This window comes from Styela clava, chromosome 6 (genome assembly GCF_964204865.1).
Source record: "Styela clava chromosome 6, kaStyClav1.hap1.2, whole genome shotgun sequence".
Classification (NCBI taxonomy): Eukaryota; Metazoa; Chordata; class Ascidiacea; order Stolidobranchia; family Styelidae; genus Styela; species Styela clava.
Genome location: NC_135255.1, coordinates 14650660 through 14668190, shown reverse-complemented (window position 1 = coordinate 14668190; position 17531 = coordinate 14650660). Strand labels below are relative to the sequence as shown.

The following is a 17531-nucleotide window of genomic DNA, read 5'->3' as shown; positions in this document are numbered from 1 at the left end:
CACATTGTGGTAAGCAGTAGGAATATTCTAGCCATCGCACCAGAGTTCGAATCTTGTGAGATAAATTTAATTGTGAAATAACTTAATAATTTTAGGTGAGTAAACACGTACCGGTTCGTACCACTTCCTCTTGGCAAAACCTTCCATCTTATATTTTGTACGTTATGAACCTTATCTAAGGTTTCGTTTGCTCCCCTGATTTCATAATCAGTTTTTATTTATTTGTTTTTATCTGTCAAATGTATTGTTATGCTGATTACGGAGTCGAAATAAACTTTTACTTCTGTACTTATACTTCACCAGCGAATTAATTACACATGATTTTTATTTCCGTTTTTGATACACCCATTTCAGCATTTGCCATTTTGTTATAAAAATGTACATTGTTCTGTTTTTACACAAGTAATTTACCAGCTCATTATATCGTGCATTTCCACGGCCAAGAGGCAGTTTAAGCTGTCATATCGGTTTTCCTCTCCCCCTGGATAAATATGAAAATCCTATTTAATCTTGCGGTACCGGTATATAGAAAGTCTACATCCAGACATCAGTACCGGTATGCGGTATCTATACCGTACCGGTATGCGGTATCTATACCGTATCGGTACCGTGTATCATTACCGTTATCTAAAACTTCGTTTTTCTGGCTTTTTATCGTAGATAACACAATATAAAGTAATAAAATTACCAGCCCGTACTATTTTGCTGTCCGAACTATGGAAATACTGAGCGCCGAAATTTAAAATTTGAGAACTGGGAGCACACTCGCATGTTCGCGAGACTGATCAGCGACGATGCAAAAACGTTCATGGATTGATTGTTATCGCAAATTCAGGGGCTTAGCCGCGAATTTTTAAAAGGAGGTTCTAAGTTTCGACCGTAAGCGGGGTTTAAGTCTTGAGAGTCTGAAAAATTTCTACGTATGAAACAGAAAAATGCTTTTTTTTTTCATTTCATTTTGAAGAGTAGGTGGTCCAACCCGCAAAATCTCATTTCTTAAGCCGAGGCAAACGGACGGGAGACTTTTTTTTCACTCAACCAGCTCTTTTAACGTGGTGGCACTCGCAAATGGGGCTAGAAAAAGATGCTGACGAATAGCTCACTATGGTGGCCAACTACAACCCTCGATAAAAACAAGAAAATATAAGTAGGCTATTCCGTTCACCACCGTATCATGAACATGGCTAGTATCCTGACAATTGAACATTTGTTCAAATTGTGCAGACATGTATTGAAATATGACACATCTCTGTATACAATATATGATCTAATCTTTTGCGACTATATACTCATTTTTAGAATATTCCTCCCTAGTTATTAATGAATGAAAACGCACACAACTGCTCACACTCAACAAATATGAGCAATCTAGAACCAATAACTGAATCTCAATAGAGATGTTGACACCGCCTGTGAAACAAAGTACGATGATCAGATATCTTTTGTAATATCATAATTTACTACCTTACGCTAACAAAAATAAATACTAAACTGATAACAAATAGGCAATGCAACAGTAAATACAGAATAATTACAAAAGAAATAAGGAGAACAACATAGTATAAAAATAATACAGATTAAAATTCAATTAACAAAACAGGCCTTGAACTAAGACAGCGAATTATATATATTTTCACAGAAGAGCTGAATAACAGAATAGTAATTCCTAATATTTAGACAATCTAAATATACATAAATAACACGAAACATATTATTTCCACAAATTACTCAAAACAATTATGCAACCCATTGTAAAATCTTTGGCAAAGTGCTGAAAGCATGAGAATTGTAACAGCGATTGTTAAAGATGCGAACAGATAATATTGAACTAAGATAAGAAAGTATTATGCATTTCTGGCATTCTGGCCAAGAATGATATTGAAATTACTTTGGTAGGATCCATAATAAGTTAAACATGATCCATAGAGTACAATTTATTAAAATAATTTTTCACAATTTCCAAGGTTACTCGCATATTATAAAATAATATATTTTCAAGCACGGCCATAAAATTTGTACTATAGTTTGCATATTCATGTGGTGGTGTTTGAATTGGAATAAGAGTTGGATCCTTTTGATCTGGTTGCTCTATCTTGAGAAATCCCGTTATCTCCGTCTGCATTCTCATCTTCTGATAAGTCTGAATCGCTGTCTCTAACACCAAGTTTATCAAAATTCTGTGTAAAATATCAATTACAAAAATATTTTTCAACTAAAAAAAGCTAATCTAAATATTTACAATACTCTACAAAAAAATTATAATATATTTATAAATTATGAAGGATTTTTAGGCAGTTACGTGATCTAAAGACATATCTTTAAAACTATACAATATATTTAAATATGAGTATACTAACGTCAAGTTCTTGTAAAACATGATCCATATAATCTGTTGTATTTTGCTTATAAGACAAAGCAGCTTTAATGGAATCCCTGAAGAGCTGAAAATTTTAACAAAGTTACTAAATATATCTATAAATATTTATATGGAAAAGCACATATAATGCTGTCAGATTCAAAACTGAATGTATTAAATATTTCCTTGTAATCACAAGATTACATATTCAGCAAAAATGAAGTATGAAAAAAAAGTATTTGCTGAATGCTAATTCTGTTTTTTTTTTTTTTTTGGGGGGGGGGGGGGGGGGGGGTAAAAATCTGGTTTCAATTCTCATTATCTATTTGCAAAAAGTGTATAGTACATGTAACATTTAATACTCAAATCATAAATGTAAAAGCAAACCTTCACAACATTTGTTCCATTTGCAGCAGAGACGTAATAAAATGGTAATGAATGTTTCTTTCCGAAAGCAAAACTTTTTTGTGTCACACCAATGTCCTCTAAAAATTATTATTTCGACATTACTAGTTTGACAGTGTATCATCATAATTTTTTTTGTATTTTAGGCGATGTGATCTGGCGTATCCTGACAACTGCCTATTCCTATCTCCTTTAATGCTGTGTGGTAATTTAGTTTGAAATCCTACACAATGTAAACTGAAAAATGACTTAAATATTCCACATTGCCATTGCCATAATAGCACAATAACTATAATTAAGTCTATATGCTCTTGACAGCTTCAATTTATCAGTAGTCGAAATGAAACAAAAATTTCATACCATCGATTTTATTTACGGCAAGAAGACAGGGAATATTTGGTCGATAGTGTCTGAGTTCTTTATACCAATTTGCTAAGTTTTTGTAAGTAATTTTTCTTGTTGCATCAAATACTAATATACATGCACTAGCTTGATGATAGTATGATGCATGGAGACTTGAAAATCTCTCTTGTCCAGCAGTATCCCAGAAATCTACAGAGAAAATACCACAAATATTGAGTTATACCTTTAAAATTTAACCATGTGAACATACTGAATGGTATTTTGAAATCAATATATGTACATGATCTCTTTTATTTCACCCTATATATATCGTCTGAAAGAAAGTTCCTAAAATATCTAAATATCCTAAAAAAAAATACAAATGCAGTACAAATTTATTGAAAGAAGACTTTACTCATAGTCTGGGGTAGAGACAACTTTCAAGTTCAAGCTAATTTTAGGCGGTGGAAGTATTTAACCACTTTAAAATGGCCTTCCAATTAAATTGTAATACAAAAATTACAGTAGAACAAGACGTGATGTTTTAATGAATATTATTAGTACAGCGCAATTTCAGATTTTTTCATATATAATTTAATTTTACACAGTCAATGTGAAAACATTTAAGATTTCTCACCGATATTAATTTTCTGGCCGTTTAACTTTGTCTCATATTTGAAGAGTGTAAGGGCATATGTTGATAATTGTTGTGGTTTGCTATATTAGCAATGTGTTAAGGAATATCGTTCAAAATCAAATTTAAGAAAACATGAGTGATCACTGGAATGTGAAACTACCCATATTCAATGATAATTTAAACAAACTCTGTATACAAGTATAGCATTACCAGAGTCCAGAAATACAATATTTGGCGCATGTTCACTAAACAACATAAACAGGCTACTTCTATTTGGTGTGGCACAACCATTTTTGCATATGTTATTACTAACCCCCACCTGGCTATGTCATCCAAATATTACGCCAATACGACGTCACAATCACCTCATAAAGCTTGTCGAAGGATAGCTACGATCGCCCAAAATGGCATCTGCGTCGGCGATTACGAACTCACCAACGGCAGCCATCTCTTTTATATTGGGATCGTTACAACGATAAATAGCTGGCTCGATTTCGAATGATCGTCCACGACTCAAATAACAGTGAGTATAGTTTGGAATGCCTTAGTACATTATTGTGACATCATAGTGACGTGATTTCTGAATGATGTTGTCAGGCGGGTTTAGGAATACCATATGCAAAAATGGTTGTGCCACGCCAACTAGAAGTACGGTACTTAAGTCGTGTTGTGAACAGCCAGACTGGATTACATGGCAGCACGTCCGAGGGCGCTAGCGCTCCGCAAAAATGCACGCGAGCAAATTCAATTTTGCACGCCGAAAATTTGCAATTGCTCACCAATGTAAATCGGTTTTAAAATTAATAATCCAGTAATACAAAGATTCCAAAAAATTATAACTCCACAATTGTCGACAAATACTAGTTTGCAAGATTTGGTCTAATCGGAAAATTGCGAAGCAAAAAAGACCATATCGTGTTGAATGATAGGAATCCTGTGAGAAGAGTTATGGACGAAAAGATCGCCTTCGCACCAACGCTGGCCAGGTACAGCTCGGATTCAGCGTATTTTTCATACAATAATTTTGAAGATAATGTTTGGGGTTAAACGGCCATTTTGCTCTAATTTGACGTATTTTTATCCAATAATTCTACGTAAAAACACTACCAAATTAATGACAAAGTATGTCCATTTTGCCCTGGGTCGACGTATTTTTTATCCAATAATTTTACGCGGATGTACTGAACAGTACCGGTATCCAAAGTCGCACAAACACTTTCAAAATTAGCGACAAACTGTAGAAATAATGTTTGGGGTCAGAGGTCAAACGTCCATTTTTGCTCTGATTCAACGTATTTTTTATCCGATACCGGTAATTTTACGCAAATGTGTTGAGAGATATCTAATGTCAAAGTCAGTTGCACGCGAGCGCAGTTGTTTTACACGCCGTGAGCTATAATTGCACGCCAGGAATTCTTATTTGCACGCGGGAATTCCTGATTGCACGCCCGATTTCTCGTTCAAAAAGGCCATGAAATCCAGACTGGGTGAACAGGGCCCCAATATTTATAGTAGGTATATTTGTTATATGAATATAGACTATGTCAATATTGGTTATCATACATACTACCGTATAGGCTACCGGTACTAATTATTATTCAAAAATATGACAATTCATTAATAAAAGGATACTATCCATCCATCAGAAATCTTTCAACAAGCCTGCAAAAAAAACCCGAAATGTCTTAAGTAAAACAAATTTCTAGTCAATATTATACAATTTAGTGATGTTTCATTATTTTTTACAATTGGTTTACCAATCAAGAAGACATATAATTTTAAGTCTGTAAGTACCGGTACCGTAGAATTTGATGACAAAAAAATCTTCAATAATACTGGATTAGTAAAACAATGTTCAACTTACTTGGATTTTCCAACCGCACTGTCTCCCAAGCATATTATTTTTAAATTATCTCCTGGTTCAGTTAGAATCTTTTTCTCTGCCTCTTTATCTAAGGTCATTTCAGATTTCATTTATTCTAGTTGCCGAATAAATCAAGTTGAAGAATACCAAAGCGAACAAACTAGAGAAGCGAAAGTCTGCAGGAAATTTGCTTGCTAAATCAGCTGCGCCCACTAGGGTATATATGCGATCTATTTGAAGCTGTTGCTACGGAGGGTCGAAAGGTCAAATATCTACTCTGTCTCTTTTTTAATTACTGGACCAGGGTTGGATCAATGACATTAATTCAGTTTAATTATCATTACAATTACTCCCTTAAATTTTTCAATCTTATTACATATACTCCGTGCAAAAAATGTCAAATTACATTTCATTTGGGTTGAGTGAGCGAACACGTACTACTTCTTTTATCAATACCTTTCCATCTAAAATCTGTACGTTTCAAACCTTACTCTAGGTTTTGTTCGCTTTCCCGATTCTATAATCAGTTACTTTTACTTTTGTTTTTATCTATTTTTTATCGTCCATTGCTGATTATGGAGTCGAAATAAACTTATACTTATACATTTACAATTAAAACAAAGCAATGCTCGAATATATGGACACGTTACACAAGGCGAAGCAGTCCTTACTCTCGACGCTACCGATACCCTCAAAAAAAATCCCGAGTTTCGCGTGGCAAGAATCAAACCAGCCAGCCAGTGCTCCCTTGGATAAAATAAGACAGAAAAATCTTGGACGAAATATCAGATTTCAGACGAAATTTAGAAATAGAGGACTTGCACGGGTCACGTGACCTTGTTTACTGGACGGCAATAAAACAAAAACGTCCATTTGGCTCCTGTCAGTTGCAAGTCGGATTATACGTTTCCGTTTTGTTTGGCTGTTGAAAATGGTTATTTCGTATTGTTCCGCTGGTTGTACGTAAAGTATAGACAACGAAATGGATCTTCAGTTATATTCCACTGTTTTCAAAAGATCCGGAACGTCGCGCAATGTGGATATCATCTATTGGCAGAACTGCTTGGTATCAAGTCCAGAAGCCATCTCACTTGTGTTTCACTGTTTGCGAACAGCACTTCGTTGATGGTAAGTCATAATGTGCTGTCATCAATTTTTTTGAATATTCATAAGCTCCCTCCCTTTCAATGGAAAGCAGATGACAAACTACTGTTATTGGTAGGCCTAGGCGTAGGCCTACTTGCAGACTTGACTCGTGTAAGGTATTAATCAATAATTGCCATAAGGTATTGTTTCCCTAGTTAGCAGGTAATCTATTAGTAAGTGTGAAAAGTTGAATAGATAACTAAAGTTTAACGCCAGTGCTAATGCAAAAAATAACCAGAATTCAATTGAATTCTCCATCTAAGAATACGCTCGCCACCGCATCTCTGATCCCCCTGGGAGTTTCACAGGTTCCAATCCCATGCGGGGATAGTTATGTGCGAGGGGATTGCAGCTCTCCTCCCACTGAAGGTGGTTCACATGACCGCTGGTCGATTACGACATCCCCCACCATCAAGTCCATGCTTCTAAAACAAATAACTGGCTAACTAATCTCGACATAGAATGGTAATCGTACGATGTTGCACCTTGCAATCTGTCCCCAACCACAGATAAATTTTATCCTAAAAACTACCCACATTGGTAGGCATAGTTGCGTTTTAAATTGAAAGAAATCTTCATTAATGGTCAGAAGGTGTTGTCTGATTGTTTTGTTAGTTAGCAGGTAATTTATTATTGATCTGATACACAAACTTGGCACTGTCAAATGATGATTGGTGTTTAATTTATTTTCAGGAAAAAGGGAAGATAATCCATTATCAGCTGCTTATATGTCCCATCAATATTTGAATTTTTGCCATCCCCAGAGAGGAAGAGAATAGTTAGAAAGAGGGGGATTTTGAAGAACGGCAAAAGGACCATTTCAACAAATTCTGTTAACTTGTATGCGTTGCAATATTAATTTGCAGTTGTTAGCATAAACATTTAATGTGTCTTTCGACTAGACTTACCACACTTTAAAAAAGCCGCCTACACCCCTTTTCACTAGAACCATAATACTGTAAAATATTTGATAGAAATTACCCCCGAGGCATCATATCTTCCATTTAAAAAGGCCTGTGGAGGAAGATACATTTTTTACTCTAAATTATGGAATGTTATTTCCAGGTTATCTTATCCTTGCTTATAGACATCTTGAGGTTAGTGACTCCAACTGACCCATGCATGCCACACTAAAAATTCTCTTGTGTACCCATAAAATAAGGCTATTGGAGCCTTCAGACCTTGAAAACAGTCGAATTTGAGCACGATGGATTCATGTGAAACATGTAATATGCAGTTAGAGGCAAAAATATCCCATCCTGATCAGCACCGATCCACAACCTCTTGCCTATGGAATCAAAACATTAGACAAATTGGTGTACTGTGCGCTTTCACAAATCTTTGCGAATCAAGTGTGCCTTTTGACTAAAGAAAATTTAGCATTGAAATGGTCAATCTCAATATCAACCTAGTATCTGCAGATAAAACCAATTGTTTTTTAAAAATACATTTTTGATGTGCTTTATTTTTCAAATATAATTTATAATTACTGTAAAGTGTGTGATACATTTGGTACCATGAATACCATTTGCAAATTAGCTTGGGTTACACCCCTCTCAAATAAAAGTTTAGACTCTTAAAAATCATATCTCATAATATTCTTTAAACAAAAGGTTGCGGCTAGCCGGCTACCCATCAGAATTTCCTTTCAGATTACAAAGTCGCAATATTACGCTTCGGTAAGTTTCATTGTCAACTGTATCTGGTTGTAGTATCGGTGTCCAACGTTAGACTAAAACCTTCACTACCAGACCCACCGAACAATTTTTTTTTCTTGATAGGGTCGTCTTGAAGTTGCTTCCGTTAAAGCACAATGGACACTTTATCTCCACCAATCCACAGTAATCACAAGTTACTTTGTCATTACGATAAGCATCAATAAATGGATACTGAGGATGTATTATCAAGTCACGCAAGCTGAGGTCTTGTGCCACTGTGGTCTTGTTGCAACTTATACTTTGCCATCCATCTATTCCATGGTCGCACCCATATCTGTAAGATAATGGATATTTTACAGATAGTTTTCATAAAATCTAACGATCAAGAAGTGTGAAATTTATGTCCATATCCCACCACAGCCACTAGTCGTAAATGAATTTGATTCCGGGTAGCATATCTTTTTTACCAATGACAATAAAAAGACATTATGGATCAGTTGTACAAGCTCCATTAGGATAGGATTTATCTGGGGGGGAGCCAGTTATTTGTTTTCAGAAGCATGGACTTGGATGGTGGGGAATGGTCGTAACCGATCAGCGGTCATGTGAACCACCCTCGGTGGGAGTAGAGCTGCAATCCTCTCGCACATAACTATCCCCGCGTGGAATTGAAACCTGTGAAACTACCAGGGTGATCAGAGAGGCGGTGGCCAGCGTGCTTTCCATTGAAATGAGGGAGCTTGTAAATATTTAAAAAAATTGATAACGGCACACTATCACCACATTATCACTCACCATCAACGAAGTGCTGCCCGCAAACAGTGAAACACAAGTAAGATGGCTTCTGGACTTGACACCAAGCAGTTCTGCCAATAGGCAATAGATGATATCCACATTGCGCGACGTTACGGATCTTTTGAAATCAGTGGAATATAACTGAAGATCCATTTCGTTGTCTATACTATACGTACAGCCAACGGAACAATACAAAATACCCATTTTCAACAGCCAAACAAAACGGAAACGTATAATCCGACTTGCAACTGACAGGAGCCAAATGGACGTTTTTGTTTTATTGCCGTCCATTAACAAAGTCACGTGACCCGTGCAAGTCCTCTATAAAAAAAAGTAACAGCCTTCTAGAAAAAAATTCCATTTTCAACCACTGAAAATTTCAGAGCATTTGGTCTAGTAATGGAAGGGAATAACGACTTTTCAATAACTATGTCAAAGAACAAGAACAACAACACAAAATACCAAAAGTTTTGGTCAAAACGATCATTGTGTCCACTAACCTGTCCGATAACATCTTGGTTCGTATTTACAGTTTCACTTTCTCAAAAACTGTAGGATTGCACTTGATGAACATTAGGCTGCGAAAAATATATCCTTGGCTAAAGAAGCAAGCCTGGGAAATTCATCTGATTTCTTCTTCCAATACATTAATGGGTTTTTGTCAAAATGCAAACTAACGAATAGCATTCGAAATCGCAAAATGAGGTATTGTTAACAACCACGACTGAAAATCTGTCTGAGCATTTTAACGGATGCGAAAAGGTATATGATTACGTCACTTTTTCGCATCTTGCTGATTGGCTAATGTTACGAAAAAAAGGAAGGCGATTCTCGGAAAACGCCCATTGGAGAATTATTCCGCCTTTTTTGTGTTATTGTGTGCCAGATGAAAAGACGCCATAGTTTGATGGTCCCTGGTCTAATTGAAAGTGTAATTGAGCCAAAATGTTAGCAAATTACAATTACATTTACAATTACACAGAATGAAAATGCCTCAATTACATTACAGTTACAGTCACATAAAAAACTGTAATTAATTACATCAATTACAAATTACAATTGTTCCAACCCTGTACTGGACCGATTGCTTTGACATTTTTAGTGGTTAGGCTTTATGAAATCTAAAAGCGATATTGTTGTTGGTAGAGTGAACCCCCAAGTTACAACCGGTATGATAAACTGCACCGCAACTCTCCGTCGTCATTTCAAATAATGTTTTAGAGTATTTAGACAATAGATCAAAATATAAATTTTGTACCACAAATCAGAAATGCGTTTTTTGCATAACAATAGGAAGAAGAATAAAATATAAACAAAATAATAACAAAACGATCCATAGGTCCATTTCGTGTCCAATAAGATGCAATGCGTAGTAGGCTGAACCTAACTCTTTTTAGTTTCCTTGCAAGTTTCGACTTGAAACTATACAAATTACAAAGTCTAAAATTGGCATCGAAAACCAAAGGTTTCACTCACTAAATCGTCTTCGTATATGTAATGAGGACGCGTGACACTCAACAACTCCAAGCGGTGCCAACAGTCCGTTTTATTGTTGTTTCAAGGTCTAGCATTCACCTAATAATATGTCTTTCGCCACAGAAACAACCAAATCAACGAAACAATGAACATCTTGGCGAGGATCAGAATTTTTATTTTCAGTAGATAGGTAGCGAAAAATGAAACAAAAAACGTTTCATACATTTAACTTCGTTAAACCTTATTTTTAATGTAGATGGCTTGGTTTAGAGTTTAGACGGTTTTAACTTTAAATGTCATTACTTTTGAGTTATACACTACAGTATATGTGTCAGACTAGAGGGTGATGTCGATGGATAAAATTTATAAGACTGACGCTTTAAAAATATGATAATTTAGTTTCGAAGATCGATCTACCAAAAAAACAAAGCCTATGCGTCACGCTGACTATTGCTTCCAACATTAGGACAAGAACAAGTGTACCATGACGTCTGTTCGGTGAAGTGGTATGCGATACTTTAGTTTCATTTAGACGAGATGGTTCAGATTGTATTACTTTATTCATAGGGCTACAGATTCTGCAATATTCTATCTACCATAAATTGGGTGGGAATGCACTTATCTGTGTTTTATATTACTAGTAGTAAAATAAAACATACTAAATACTTGGTACTGAGAAACTTGGTTATGATTGGTCGTTTGAGTTCATTTTTCTGCAAGTTATTTTTAGGCACTTCCTGATTACTAAATACCACACACTGATAAGAATCACATGAGTACCGTATTCTGCCTTCGCACTTAAGTTTCGCGGGAAGATATATAAATGGTATCCAAAATTTAATATTATTTTCGTTTCAAGTATCCTAGCAATTGATGAACAAGTACTTAATTGTAGATTAATCATTTCTTCGGAGTTTTAAGTATGGAAGACTTATTAGAATGTAATATTTGCATGGAACCTTTTGACGCCACTGAAGAAAGAATTCCGAAAATTCTATCCTGCCAACATTCGTTTTGTATGTCATGTTTAGCAGCGATTTTAAAGAACAACAGGTATGTAAAAATACGTATGGTAGCCATGGTATATTCCTATATATGTATGCAAGCAAAGTTACAGGTTGTGTTGGTGCGTTCGTCCCCATATTACACAAGTCTGCCCTGTCAGGTCTACTGGTTCCTGGTCAATTTATTGCAGATTCTGTTGATAGAGAGACCAGCGTTGTACGCAGGGTTTCGGTGATGCGTTTTTAAAAATTTATGTCGTCATACTCTTTATTTTGCACAGCGGGAAAATACACTGTGGCGTCATAGTGGATTTTAAATACATTAAATTATCATAGTAATTTCCGTGTAGATGCCGTATGATGTCATAAACGTTTTGGAGATCATCGTAAACTATAGAATTACAGGTATAAACAAGTACCGTGTTTCTCCGAAAATAAGACCTAGCCTGGGTTTCACAAATGACTTTAATATAAGCCCTCTTAAAATAAGACCTAGTCAATAACGCGAATTTTTTTAGACCTAGTCAAAAGCATGAAATCTCTCCTACACGTTTTAAATGATATCGGTTTCATATTTTGTATATTCGAAAATCTCATAATTATCTACTATGTAATTTTGTTTTTGGCAAATGAAAATATAAGACATCCCCCGAAAATGAGTCCTCTTGGTATTTTTCAGAACAAAATTGAAAAAAGACCCAGTCTTATTTTCGGGGAAACACGGTATCGGTAATAACTTGAATTTAAAACATCTTAAAGAACTCAGAGCTGTGAAAAACGTCGTGGTACGAATGAGCGTGAGCGTGACGTCATAATACCTATATCTAGGATGTATGTATGTATGTATATGTAGGATGTAGCCTACACTAGAAACACTGTTTTCAATAAATTTATGTCGGTTATTAAAAGGCTTGCTGTGTCGTTACTAATTAGAGGACATAAATAAAACTTGAACGATGTATAAATACATCTTTAGTTGTGTTTGGCGGGGATCATCCCACATCAACACAGATTACATTATGTCTACGATTAGTATTATTGCGAAGTGATTGCTGATAACCAAGCATTCTCTTGCCAACAAAACAAAATGTTATAGTGATAAGGTAGGATTTTTTCTTCACCTGGCATCATTCGTGGCGCATATGCTTGATTTAAAAAAATTAGGACAAAAATTTTGAACTGTATACAAATTATAGATATTCCATAACACAGACTTTCAACCTGTATCCATGGTTTCAACAGATGTTGATGCAGTCAGAGAAGTCGCTGTTGAATCTTTTTGCACGCATTCAAACATGGATTATAGTTCTGCACTTGACCATATGTTTATATACTTCAGTATATGCTGCCCAATATGTCGTCGCAAGCAGAAATGTAAAAGCGTTGACGAACTTCAGAATAACCTGTATGTTGTGCGTCTGCTTGATTTGCGGAAGACAACCAAACAGAAGAAAAAATGTCAGGTTCTTTCCCCAAAATATTTATCATATACGTTCATAAAATAATTCATTTCTTATGTAGTCTATATACAATGTGTTGACGGAATGAGGAATTTGAACATTTGTGATTTAAATCAATTTTGAAGATATTCGTTAAAATATATGCTTCATGTTGATCGCTATTTCACCTCACCCATTGGATAACAAAACAACATATATATTGAATTACAAAAAAAATACATATTGAATTCTTTAGATTTGCTATTTTTGACATTGTGTATATAAGCACACAAGAATTATGAGGTGATTCCATTAGGCCATTGTTGACAGCCCAAAAATAATTGGTAAAATGGCTTTTTAATTAATATTATATTGTTTTTTAGAGATGTCTTCGAATTACTGAACGATGTGAAAATTGTTCTGACCATTCATTGTGTAGTAATTGTTCGTCTATTGACATGAGCAAACGAATGGAAGATGTCGAGAAATCAGTTCAAAAGGTAGTTGCAGATTAGAGATTAGACTTGCTATTAATTAAAACTCGAAGCTTTTTTAAAAGCTTTTCTCTATGTACATTGCACAACTGCGAATTAATTTCTTCTTTAACAACTATTGGCTTTTGTGGAATTGCAGCCTTTTAAAACTTTTGATTCAAATACTAAACCGACTTATGAAGGGGCAATTGCAGCAGAATGGAAAACTGGATCTAATAGCACTGATAAATGTCGTATTTTTGGGGCATTCTTTCAATCGAAGATATCTTACTTTACTCTCACGAATATATTTTTAGAATTCGTCATCAATATCAGAGATTCAATTAAATCTCATAAAAAGAGAATTTTGGGAAAGATGCCTTCAAGTAAGAACCGTGGCATGTGCATATTGCTAATTGAAACAATTCTTTAGGCAAAAAAAAAACGCTTAAAACCGGAGCAAGAGCCGCATGCGGCTCGCGGGCCGCGGGTTGGCCACCCCTGCTGTAGATGATAGAAAATAGTGTTTCTGAAAATACTTCTACTCTGATAAATGAACAAATGCAGCCATCACGCTAAATGAATTAACTTTTTTTGTTATTTCATTATGTTGTTCTTCTTGTGACTAATGGTGAAAAAATGATTCCATGCGTATGCATCCTATCAACCTTGACTGATGCTGCTTAGTTTAATAGAATTTGGTATTACACCTCGTATAGATAAAATGCGTGATTGTGACTTCATATAATGTCACTAAGGTTGGGAAATTTTGACTGTTTCCGACGCGCTTAACTTTTGTAGGTGGTACGCGAGCACTGCATGAAAAGGTTGGGAAACACTGATTTACGTGGAAGATACATGGGCGCCTTTATTCACTTTTCCATGCAATCGTCCATTATTTCGTCACAATCCATTCTTTGTTGTGAGAAGCGTTTATTGCACTACAACGACTGCCGTAATCACATTGAAAACGAAGTTCGGCGGCAAATGCGCAGTTAACCATTTGAGTGAAGTAATTGGAGATGAAACGACAGAGATTACGTCGTCGACAACTTTTTTATTTTAAAACAGATTGTTTGAAATTCCCTCTAGTCTCAGTAGAGGCTGCAACTGCGTTTAGGATCATCGATCTTTATGAAGAAGACCAACTGAAATGCGCTTAAGGGAAAGGGGTCATTTAGTTATGAATAATAATGCCATGGAAAAATACCCCAATGTCAAACTATCTTTGCTTAGAATATTGTGAATTCTGGGGTCAACATACGTCAGCGAATCCTTGTTTTCTACCCTAAAACACGTGAAATCAAGGCATTGATCTGTTCTGACGCCCACGTGAAAGAACTGTTTCAATTGGCTACAACTACATACAAGCCAGATTCAAATAGGATTGTTCAATTAAAGGAATGCCAAAAGTTCCATTAAATAGCAGGCTTAACAATAAACGGCTTGCAAATTTCTGTGATAATCATGTTGGATGATCAATCTCTGATGCTCAATTTTTTTATTTCAGGATTATTCCGTTGGCGTAAATAAATTGTTGCAGGTTGTGGCGGTTATTTTGAATTCCATGATATTGATATATTTAATTCATTGGCTAAAAGAAAATGCAACATACCATTGGATGATCACCTTATTTTTCTTACTTATTTGCTGTGCTCCAACCAAAACCCATATCGAAGATCGCCAACCACCACTGGAGATAAGAAGGGCAAACATCGTGCGCCGGAGAAGACGTTATTGAAATGAGCCTAACATTTATTGGAATTTAGAACCCAATGGAACGTTCGCCACCAAATGCCGAAGTCTTTTCGTCAATACTGCACTTTCCATCAAACTCTGCACAAACCATTTAAAATTTTTAATACTCAAAGATGGATGAAGTGGCTAGAAAGCTATTTATATATCGTCACGCTAATTACCGAATTGCGTAAGTCATTTTTAGCATATTTTGAAAAAAAACGTAAAAAATTTCCTAATGATATTGTTATGCCATTGAGAGTCAATATATTGCCATGGTTCAATTTTTTGATTGTAGCCGGATTTAAGTTAATTTGTATGACGCAGTTAAGTGACGCCATAATGGCGCACTGTCACTTAGGCAGAAATGTGTCTATGACTTGGGGACATACGCAATTTTTCAACTTTACTATATATATGCACCAGTCCTGAAAACTAAACATTCCAAAAACGAATGTAATTCTCAGTATCTACAATGTCGTATCCCCAAAATAGCTAATCAGTTTCAATTACATTATTTTTTATGTTTAAAAATATATATTTCATCAATATAACACGTTCTGCACACTCACCGAAATAAGACTAAGATTAAATATAAAGAATAAAACAGCAATGCACCCAATATAAAAGCCAACTAAGGTGAATTGGACTCGGACAGTGAATATCACAAGTGCACATCTTCCTATACTGTAGTATAAATTCAAATTAATACGCGCTAAGCTAGAATCCGAGATGCAAAAACTTGAAAATACTTCGCCGAGGTTATTTTGCCTTTGTGACGTCAGAATAGTCCTGAGGTAACAAAGATATCATTATGACGAAACAATCGCACAAATGTGCATGTCATACTAAATCTCCATTTTTATGGGTTTCGGAATTCTTAAAATAAAATCTGAGTTAACAGACAGGTGCGCAGCATTACATAAATACCTGTTTTATGAAAAACTCAAAATCGCCTTTCGCCAATCGCCTCAAAATCGTAACATGAAAACACTTTTATATGACTTGCATTGTCGATTAATGATAAAAATTTGACATAATGACCAAATTCCACTTTTAATTTCTTTTCAATCTGAATTTCCTAATATTATTAATATTCTAATATGAATTTTGAAAGATAGCTGACTCTGAAAGTTCATTCAGTTACAAATAAATCACTTGAAACAGATGGTTTTTGCAATATTTAACAAATGTATCATTATTTCGGTATTTTGACTATTTTTGAAATTTTCAAAATTGAATATATATCAAATTTGAATGGTGTTAGCTTAAAATCAATAGCTAAATTACACTTAGCTTGTTGGACACGTAGTGGACATAACGATCGTTTCAATATTATGTTGTTGTTGTTCTTGTTGTTCTTGTTCTTGTTCTTTGACACGTTTTTAAAAAGTCGCTTTTCTCTTCGAATACTGGACCAATTGCTTTGAAATTTTCAGTGGTTAAAGATTAATTTTTTCGCTAGAAGGCTATTACTTTTGTTTATTCTTAAATTTTATATGAATCCTATGAGATATGATATTTCATACAAAATTTCGCGGTATTTATTTTTACTCATGGGAACACTGTTTTACACTTATTTCAAGCGGTTTCGCGATCGATTGTCTTGCTCAGTACTACAGCTACTGTAGGTCGGTACTGGTAAGTTGCCATACAGGTACCGTAACGCAGTGAAATTGACTTATTCCCTCCGCGGTATTACTAATGCTGCAATGCAAGTTTTATAGCCTATCGTATGCGGAACGGAATATCAGACCTACAGGTTCGGTACCGGTACTGGTAGCTCAGTACGTAAGTACGATACTGGTACTGCTGCCGGTACCGGTGTCTTACCACAATGAAATTACCGTAACTTATTCTTTCACGGTCCTACCAGTGCAGTAATGCAAGCGTTGTAGCACTTGTAGCCTACTGTATTTGTTTATTTTGATGAGAGTCTACTGGAAACAACATAAAATTTGAAAGGGAAGAATTGTTCTGTGATCAATTATCTGTCCTAAAGTGTAAACAACATAAAATTTGCAAGGGAACAACTGTTCTGTGATCAATTACCGTATATGGCCTACAGTGTACAGGTAAGATGCTGGCTGACTGCTAACCGGTACTGGTAGCTCAGTACGTAAGTACGATACTGGTACTGGTGCCGGTACCGGTGTCTTACCACAATGAAATTACCGTAACTTATTCTTTCACGGTCCT

At 35.4% G+C, this 17531-nt stretch overlaps 2 protein-coding genes and 1 long non-coding RNA gene across 4 annotated transcripts; 1 reads left to right on the top strand and 2 right to left on the bottom strand.

Annotated features, from left to right (window-relative positions):
- Window positions 1-1431: 1431 nt before the first annotated feature.
- LOC120330776 (rab-like protein 2A) lies at window positions 1432-5819 on the bottom strand. Its single transcript, XM_039397691.2, has 7 exons — window positions 5605-5819; window positions 5373-5402; window positions 3741-3820; window positions 3122-3313; window positions 2744-2841; window positions 2358-2441; window positions 1432-2177 (listed from the first exon to the last, which is right to left on the bottom strand). The coding sequence occupies exons 1-7, from the start codon at window positions 5712-5714 to the stop codon at window positions 2034-2036; spliced, it is 738 nt and encodes a 245-aa protein (XP_039253625.1). The 5' UTR covers window positions 5715-5819; the 3' UTR covers window positions 1432-2033.
- Window positions 5820-8549: 2730 nt separating this feature from the next.
- On the bottom strand, window positions 8550-10030 carry LOC144424328 (uncharacterized). Its single transcript, XR_013476631.1, has 3 exons — window positions 9704-10030; window positions 9204-9524; window positions 8550-8742 (listed from the first exon to the last, which is right to left on the bottom strand). It is a non-coding gene; the product is annotated as an uncharacterized LOC144424328 (long non-coding RNA).
- A 1411-nt stretch (window positions 10031-11441) lies between these two features.
- On the top strand, window positions 11442-16283 carry LOC120331640 (uncharacterized). 2 transcript variants are annotated; one of them, XM_039398752.2, is made up of 5 exons: window positions 11442-11732; window positions 13023-13146; window positions 13506-13622; window positions 13913-13981; window positions 15106-16283. In XM_039398752.2, exons 1-5 carry the CDS (start codon window positions 11602-11604, stop codon window positions 15334-15336), a joined length of 672 nt encoding a protein of 223 aa, XP_039254686.2. In that variant the 5' UTR covers window positions 11442-11601; the 3' UTR covers window positions 15337-16283. The 2 variants fall into 2 exon arrangements, with proteins under 2 accessions (XP_039254686.2, XP_039254687.2); XM_039398753.2 differs by having other exon boundaries at window positions 11536-11732; window positions 12926-13141.
- The last annotated feature ends 1248 nt before the right edge of the window (window positions 16284-17531 follow it).

Coding starts and splice junctions, on each gene's coding strand:
- LOC120330776 (XM_039397691.2), bottom strand. CDS start 5,714: ATGAAATCTGAAATGACCTTAGATAAAGAGGCAGAGAAAAAGATTCTA. Junction 3,821..5,372: donor AGATTTCTGATGGATGGATA/GTATCCTTTTAT, acceptor TTGCTAATATAG/CAAACCACAACAATTATCAA. Junction 2,442..2,743: donor ATGGAACAAATGTTGTGAAG/GTTTGCTTTTAC, acceptor TAAAATTTTCAG/CTCTTCAGGGATTCCATTAA.
- LOC120331640 (XM_039398752.2), top strand. CDS start 11,602: ATGGAAGACTTATTAGAATGTAATATTTGCATGGAACCTTTTGACGCC. Junction 13,623..13,912: donor TCGAGAAATCAGTTCAAAAG/GTAGTTGCAGAT, acceptor ATATATTTTTAG/AATTCGTCATCAATATCAGA. Junction 13,982..15,105: donor TTTGGGAAAGATGCCTTCAA/GTAAGAACCGTG, acceptor TTTTTATTTCAG/GATTATTCCGTTGGCGTAAA.